The sequence below is a fragment of the Nannobrachium achirus genome (assembly GCF_963921795.1).
Source record: "Nannobrachium achirus genome assembly, chromosome: 4".
Classification (NCBI taxonomy): Eukaryota; Metazoa; Chordata; class Actinopteri; order Myctophiformes; family Myctophidae; genus Nannobrachium; species Nannobrachium achirus.
The window spans coordinates 32009642-32018269 of record NC_137813.1 but is presented as its reverse complement, the minus strand read 5'-3'; the positions used below and the strand labels follow the sequence as shown (position 1 = coordinate 32018269).

General features: G+C 42.7%; 1 protein-coding gene across 1 annotated transcript; it reads left to right on the top strand.

Moving 5' to 3' along the window:
• syngr3a (synaptogyrin 3a) lies at positions 1-7596 on the top strand (the record flags this gene model as incomplete). The annotated part of the gene is made up of 4 exons (XM_080724128.1): positions 1-102; positions 4708-4942; positions 5911-6056; positions 7381-7596. 4 exons carry the CDS (start codon positions 1-3, stop codon positions 7594-7596), a joined length of 699 nt encoding a protein of 232 aa, XP_080580254.1.
• Positions 7597-8628: the final 1032 nt, after the last annotated feature.

Sequence of the window (8628 nt, the reverse complement as noted above, 5' to 3'; positions counted from 1 at the left end):
ATGGACGGAGTGGGATCGTTCGGAGCGGGCCGGGCCGGATCCACTGTCGACCCCATAGCCTTCGCCAAGCAGCCGCAGACCATCCTCCGGGTCCTGGCCTGGGTAAGACCGAGCCGAGCAGAGGGGCTTCTCTCTCTGTGGTCGCCGCTGCTGCTCAGTGGGACCCGTGACGTGTTCTAACCGCAAATAGGCTCCATAAATCTACCGATCACTGATGGGCAGGGTCTGTGTGGAAACTGACTGTGCTGCCTGCCTCCAGCCAGGCCTATAGGCTATGAATATATCACTCAGTGTGGATAAATCGTTCTGCTGTTCATTGTTATCCTGTAATAAATGAGAATTGGGTTGAATATTGAACGGGGCCCGGGCCTTGCAATTGATTTCCAGATGTTTTGGGCGACATAAAACAGGCCCATTAGGCTATTTATGTGAAACAGGCAGCCTATATGTCCGCTCATTCATATCAGTGTAGCCTGAAGGTGTCGACTAAAAGGATGCTGCGTGGCCTTATAGGCTATGGACCAATACATTTGTGTTGAAATGTTAAGAGACCACCATAATAATTCCTCAGCATTCCACAATAGCCGTCGCTCTTCATTCTCTGTAGGAATTATTGGAGTCGGCAAGCTTTGAGAATCGCTTTTCTTTTTCGCCCTGGACATTTTAACGTGAGAGGTTATTTCATACAGATACAATTTGTCTGTTTTGGGGATCTTTGAAATCTTTAAATGGAGAGAGATTAGCCTATGCCAATTTAGCAGAGAGAGCACGGTCGTCGTCCGCGGGGCCAGTCACGAGATGCGCGCGTCATTAGCATCTTTGATTGGTGGGTGATCATTACGCACGCCGGGGTCTGGAGACGTGGTGTTTTCCTAACGTTTCATTTAGGCCTACTGCATCATCACTCACTCACTGCTGCTTGGAATATCTAGATGGCAATTCTCTAACTTTGTTCAAAGGATCCTCAAATTAATATGTAGGCTGGCTATTTGACCCAGACCCCAATCTGAAAACATTTGGTTAAAATGTTTCACAAATAGCCTATTTATTTGAAACCAGTAGATCTATTTGATTTCGATGCTATTAACAAATGTTGCTGCATGGGGACCCAGCAGACTGGAAATAACTTAGCCTATTTTTATGCATAACTGTGAAGAGGTTATAGCATCATCTCTGACAGTTATGCATAATACATTTGGAAGATTTTCTGATTACAATAATTGCTCATGTAGCAGAGTGACTCACTGCCTCAGCCTGATTTCCTCAAAAGTCTAGTATCTCCCTTGGTTGATATAGGGATATCCCTTTGGATCAATGGTTAAGATATTGGACTTTAACGCGATAGACCCGGGTTTGAATACCGGGCGTTACACTCAGGTAGAAGACCCCAAAGATTATAGCAAAACAATATACTGCAGGTTCAAGTAATTTACATTGTTACTTAGTGGCTCAGAGCCTCTGCCTGATGAGCAAAAGCATAATATCGCCCTGGTCAAGGGAGAGTTCCCCTTTAGGCTAGTGGATAAGATGACGGCTTTCCATGTGGGAGACCCAGGTTCGAGAGGGAGAGAGAGAAAGGGAGTGAGAGAGAGAGGTCTATATATTCTGATAATCTTATACAGAGAGAGCATCCTTATCCTGATAATCTTATAGAGAGAGCATCCTTATATACCGGTACTCATAATCTTACTCAGCCATACAGTATGTCATATTGAACTGAAAGTGAGAACAGTGAGATGTTTTGACACAGCGACTGTTTTAGAATGTTATTGGAGATTATTGAACTGTTTTCTCTTGGGATCCATATCGAAAATTACACATCTTCTTCCAAGGCTCTCATTATAGCATGCTGCTTTATCTGTTTATCTTTATGTATTTGAATATATGCAGCAATTCTTTTGATACGACAAGTATACGTTAGCCTGAAGTGAAGTCTGTAACACATTCAAGTGGCTAAGCAATGTGAAATGCAAGGTACTGCATGCTCACTGTGAGTAACTTGGACCAAGATCATCACTACTGAGTTACAACATAGTAAGATATGTAGCCACTTTATCCCATTGTGTGTTTGAAGTGATCATATGACCGTCCTAAACCCTTGTGTGTGCGCGCGCTCGCATGCGTGCGCGTGGATGTGAGAGGTGTATAGTGTGGGAGCAGATCACATGGCCCTGTTCTGCCACCAAGTGTTTGTCAGCTGATTGTGTGTGTGTGTGTGTGTGTGTGTGTGTGTGTGTGTGTGTGTGTGTGTGTGTGTGTGTGTGTGTGTGTGTGTGTGTGTGTGTGTGTGTGCGCGCGTGCGTGCGTGCGTGCGTGCGTGTGTGAGTGTGTGTGTGTGTGTGTGTGTGTGTGTGTGTGTGTGAGAGAGAGTGAGAGTGAGAGAGAGAGTGAGAGAGAGAGAGAGTGTTTGTTTTGATTTGTTTAGTTGAGGTTTGTTTTTTTATTGGGGTATTTGTCAGGGTGAGATTCAAAAAGGTCACAAAAAGTATTGTGTAATAAAAAGAACATACCATTTAAAATGGAGTTGCAGTTAGTAACAAGTTGCACAACTACGCAATTGGAAGGTAGATTTCATATCCATTTCTCAATGATTTTGGTTAGTTTTCGTTTGTTTTATAAACACACATACGGTACACTTATTACTTTTGTAAATCTTTGCTTTTGACTCAATTCCGTTAACCCGTTATATTTTTCCATCCTAGTCTTTGTTATTTTGTTCGGTTTTAGTTAACTATTATAATCTTCTCTGTGCCCTTTGTTTCCTCTCTCCCTACTGTCCCCATATAACAAAGCATGAAATGGCAGGGGGAACAAAATGATCAGAGAATGAATTTAAAAGAGAGGAGGGAGTACAAGAGTACAAAGGAGAGCATTAAAGCAACATGTTATGAACATGAGCTTGTGCCGTTGCACTTGGATGGCACAGTCACAGAGAATGTTGGGAGGAAACCATGGGATACAAAGTTTCTGCCCGACAGCAACCCTTTCTGGATCTGGGCCCACTTTAAGCTAGAATTATTGAATGCTTTAACCAGTGAAAAATAGCAGATATACAAGCTCACAGTGCAGGTTTGAGGACCACTGACATAGTAGTCTCTCAAGAACAGACTAACTGAGCTCCAGTTAAGTGAAAAGGACCTTTTCTTTGACGATGGCTGGCCAGATTGCTGACATAGAAACATAGGTATTTTAGAAGGATTCAAAAGACACTTATAGAATCAGGTCAAAATTCTAATTTTCGCGATTTTTCAAAAATAGCAGATCTACAAGCTTGCAGCGCTGTGAGCTTGTATATCTGCTATTTTTCAATAGTTAAAGCATAAAATAATGATACACAATAATGTGTACCCGTTCTAAATGGGTTGAAACCTTGAAAGCATTCGTGGCCCATCCATCAATGGCTACTGGCCAGCCATTTGTCTGCCATTTTAAGTGCTCAGATGGGTGTGCTTCGTGTATTTTATTTGAATGATCAATATATCGATTGTGTTCCACCTTTGATCACCTAGCATAGAATACTTTAACTTCTTATTTATTGATATAACTTTTTATGTTAATGTTATTATCATTACAGTCTTAGCGTTTCACCAATTATTTGAGGGACCACTTGCAAAACCTTTTGGCGGCCCACCAGTGGGCCTTGACCCACAGGTTGAGAACCGGTGATCTTCAGCAGTTTACCAAACATTTTAGCTCGAGACCCAAAAGAGAATTTAGACATTTTTGCCCGGGAGACAAACTAGTGAAAATTGCCGATCTACAAGCTCACAACGTGGCGTGAAGCAACACGTTGTGAGCTTGTAGATCTGTTATTTCCACTAGTTTATTTTCACCTCTGACTACTTCTTAAAACATTTGTTTTCAAATTTATGGAATTTCTGAGATATTTCTTTTATTTATTCATGAAATTACTTGAAACATCATGAAAAGTATAGTTTTTCTGGTACAGTACAGTGACCTCATCTCCACCTCTGGAGCATGTGATGCAATGCGTACATCCAGCATCCTCACACATGAATACACATATTTCATCCACACAATTGCTCCATTTGTCTCACGCGCAAACCCACACACATAAATCATGCACTCGATTTTCACATGCACATACTGTACTGTACTCACTAACAAACAAACAAACAAACGAAAAACACACACACACACACACACACACACACACACACACACACACACACACACACACACACAGACACACAAACGCGCGCGCACTTGTACGCTCACATATAGCCCCAGGTCTGTGTGATTCTTGAAAGGAAGTGAAGCATCCACCGGAGACAGGAAATTAGGTCACGCCTTTGTTCTGTGCACGCTCACGTAAATGTTCATTCATACCATGTTCTGATGGGGTTTGTTTACTGAGGGTCTCACTCACTGAAAGTCACTCAGAAGAACAGAAACAGTAATTTATTTTCACCTTTAGAGTTATTTAGTTTAACCACATCACACCATTTTGCCCTATTTTGGGCATGTCTTAATAGGTCAACATTCATCTAAGATTGGCAAACATTCGGAACATATAGGCGATGTACAAGCGCACAACGTGTTGTAATGCAACTCGTTTAGTGTAGAGGGGAAAAGGAGGGGACCAATAGACCCCCTGAGGTGTAGACCCTGTTCAACGAATTATACAGTTTTAAGGTGGTTAACCCCCATTCTCTCTCACTTTCTGTCCTCCATCCTATTCCACAGATATTTTCGCTGGTGGTGTTCGCCTCCATTGTGAACGAAGGCTATGTCAACATGGGCAGTGAGCGTCTCCACTGTGTGTTCCACAAGAACGCTGATGCGTGCAACTATGGCGTGTTTGTCGGCCTGGTGGGCCTGCTGGCTTGCTCCTTCTTCTTCTTGCTGGACTACAAGTTTTCCTCCATCAGCTCGATCAAAGACAGGAAGAAGGCTGTGATGCTGGAAGTGGGCTTCTCGGGTGAGGAGATATATTAGTTATAGATACACTTAGTTATTATTGCCATGTAATCATCTTCACCCATACATACTGTTTACGTATTTATGTATGACAATACCTCTAGACTACCCAATGACTTGTTGTACACTTAGTGCATTTCTCTTATCAGGGTATTTAGTTTACGACAATGCCTTATGACGCATTTACCTTTTCGTCTTTTTGTATAGCAATTTGTTTTGTCAGCTAGTTTGTTTAGAACGATTTTCTAAGCGACACGTAGAGGGCGGTACCGCCATTAGCTGCGGTGTAAACAGTTGTATAAAGTAACTGCAAAGTACTGCACTTGAGTACAATCATATAGTCTGTCTTGATAAGCTGTTAAAAAATGGGAAGAATTGTAAGAATCAATTTTAGGGCCATAACTGGGGCTATAGATTTAGGTACACAATTAGACTTACAAACACATACACATAAGAACACACAATAATGCAAATACCCATTTTAATTTAGATGATAGAACCAGATAAAGATGTGGAACCAAAATACTGGGGTTTCCCCCAAGATGAACGAGTTCATTGTTTTAGTTTGCAAAATTGATTTTGGGCAGGAAGGCCTCAAGAGGTTTGACTTCACAATTCAGTGCTTTTTAAAAGAGGAAATGAAATGGCACACAAGTAAAATGATGAGGTTCTAAAATGATGGCCAAAATCAGAAAGAAGGAAGTCTAATTCTAAAGGGGGAACATTTGAAAAAAGAACACCTGGGCTAGGTTTGTATAGCATGAGAGAGATAGTGTGTGTGTGTGTGTGTGTGTGTGTGTGTGTGTGTGTGTGGTGTGTGTGTGTGTGTGTGTGTGTGCGTGCGTGCGTGCGTGCGTGCGTGCTTGCGTGCATGCGTGCGGAGCTAATCTCACAATCCACATTATTCTATAAATTTTATTGTATTTGACTCTCTCAGAGTAACCTAAACATTCTCATTGGCTTATTCAGGTTTTTGGACCTTCCTGTATTTTGTGAGTTTCTGCTTCCTGGCCAATCAGTGGTCTCGGACCACTCCTGATGAGCTGCCACTCAACCAGGGGGCGGACGCAGCTCGAGCCGCTATAGCCTTCTCTTTCTTCTCCATAATCACCTGGGTAACGTTTCTTAAAAATGTCATTGTTGTCATATACCACAGTGTTTCCCCTATATGCATTTTACTGTGGTGGCTTTGGCCGCCACAGCTTGATTTTTTGGAAAATTACTTTTTTTATATGATGCGCTTCGTGAGCTTGCAGGTGCATCACACAGCAGCTTGCGACAAAGTATGAATTGGGCCACCCGTGTTCTCGTACTCTCCTGGGTCTATAGATGCCTCAATGGTCCACGTCACACTGATAGTATGCGCACGCAGGTCGGCACCAAATGAACCACACTGCTCATAGGATGCGCTCACGTGTAAAAATACATTCCATCAAACTTTCAAATGCTGTTTTTCTCCCAGTGTGAAGGAAGAATGCTTAGGATTTTACTATGATCTCTGATCTTGAAATATGTAATCCTTGTTTTCTGTTGATTGTAAACAATAATAGCGATTCAAAACAGTTGCCCTTCAAACCCTTGCACCTCCATTTGCAGTCATCAGAACGGAGGGAACGCTCCACAGGTCTATGCCTGTGGCGCCGGCTCGCTAGAATGAGTTTTGTTTTGTTTTAGCATTTTCAATGTGTGCATTGAACTCCACACTGTAGGAATCTTCGCGTGCGTGCATTTGGAGCCCAGCCCGCCTATCTTGGAGTTACAACTCTATCCTATGGGAAACACTGCAAGCTTCACCCATATAATATATCGTAAACATAGACCATTTCCCGTTAATGGCTTTGTTTGTATTAGATTTAGCTTTTGTTTGCATTTTCTACAGTCATAAAAACATTACTGAACCTACCTGAGTGACAGAGTCAATATTGTCCAAGTGTGGCATGAAGTGTGGTGCAATCTATACCTTCCTCTGTCTTCCCTGATCTCTGTCTTCTCTCTCCTTCGTTTCCTCTGTCTTTCAGCCACATGCACACATAGACATCAAAGGGGGCTTGAGCCCCTGCCCTTTTATCCGTCTGTAAAAAGTGCCCTCTCCAGACCATGAATGCAGTTTTTACTATGGTGAAAGAAATGCAAATGCCCTCTTTCCATGCCATACCTGAATGCAGCATTCAAAAGAATTGCCTTCTCCAAACTCTCTCCTGAGCATCTCATGTTGAAAGAATTGCCCTCTCTTTGTAGAAATCCATGTATGCCACATCTCCAGCATTGCCTTTTTTATGCTGTGTTCAGGGTGCACCGAAAATAGCAGACCTCCAAGCTCACAACCCGTCGCAGGGCCTTTTGGAGGTCTGCTATTTTCGATATTTCCACGAAAAGGCACTTTTAGAAATGTCAGCCCCTGCCTCTCTAACATTCTCTGCGCGTCCCTGCTGTCTTTAGGCTGGTCTGACGGTGCGTGCGGTCCAGAAGTACCTCCTCGGGACCGACATGACCCTGTTCACCTCCGACCACGTGGATGGCATCCCGCCTGCTCAGCCCTACCCTTCCAACGTACCAGAGGGCACCACCACCACCACCGAGACCACGGACACCTACCAGAGTCCGCCATTCACCGAGAATAACGCAGCACCCACGTACCAGGTTCCCATTTACTAGGAAGTATACATTTAATGGATGAAGAGAGAGGTAGAGAGAGAGGGAGCGAGAGGGTTAGGCGGACGGGATGAGAGGAGAGTGGAAGGATACTGCTTTCTGTGATGTCATGCGTAATGTTGTCGTGATCACCACTTTATTTGGGTTGAGTTTCGATAGTGCAGAAGTGGCTTCCTCCAACACTGACTCCTGTCCATTCTTTTCTCTCCTTACTTAACATTCCTGCAATTTTCTACATGGACTATATGTAGTACTGGACAGGACACATAGCCTTTTATCTCCTGTAGCTAGTGTCTTAAGATTTATGGGGAAGAAAAGGACAGGAACTGTGGCCACTTTGTAGTATTGAAACTCGTCCTTGGTTCACCTTTCACAAAAAGGAGGGGTACAGACTGTCAACGCGTTAGTGACTCCACCAAAATCTTAGTGAGATTATGAAACAGTGCAGCAGTCTCTCACATACAGTAGCCTACGTTTAAAATAAATGTCAACTGTTCAGTCTTTGTAGCACCTCGGAAGCAATTGTTGCATTTTCCTTTCATGCCAAACAAAAAGGGGTGATTTAGGTATTATTTGTTGGTCCCCTTTCACTGCTGCAGTTACAACTGACGACATGTATTGAATCTGCATGTTTCTGAATTTAGAGAACAATTAAGTGCCATACTGTACTGTGTGTCTCAGAAAGTGACTTAAACTAGTAGTTTACCATATGCTGTAATGGAAAATGTAAAAAAAACTAGAAAAATAAACATGACAGCAACGATGACAATATTTGTGACCAAGTGCAATATCTCATGTTCTGTAGATAGATGGGTAGGTAGGTAGGTAGGTAGTTGGGTAGGTGAACCACTGTCACATTAAGCCATGTCTCAAATCACATCCTGCCTCTACTGCTTTGTAGCACACTAGAAGTCTACATTTGTCCTTAAACAGACTAAAGAAAAGACTTTAAATAAAAAGATAAAAAATACTTCTCATGGGTTTCATTTGTAGTACTACACGGCCATGTTGAGGACCAACACAGGTGTTTCAATT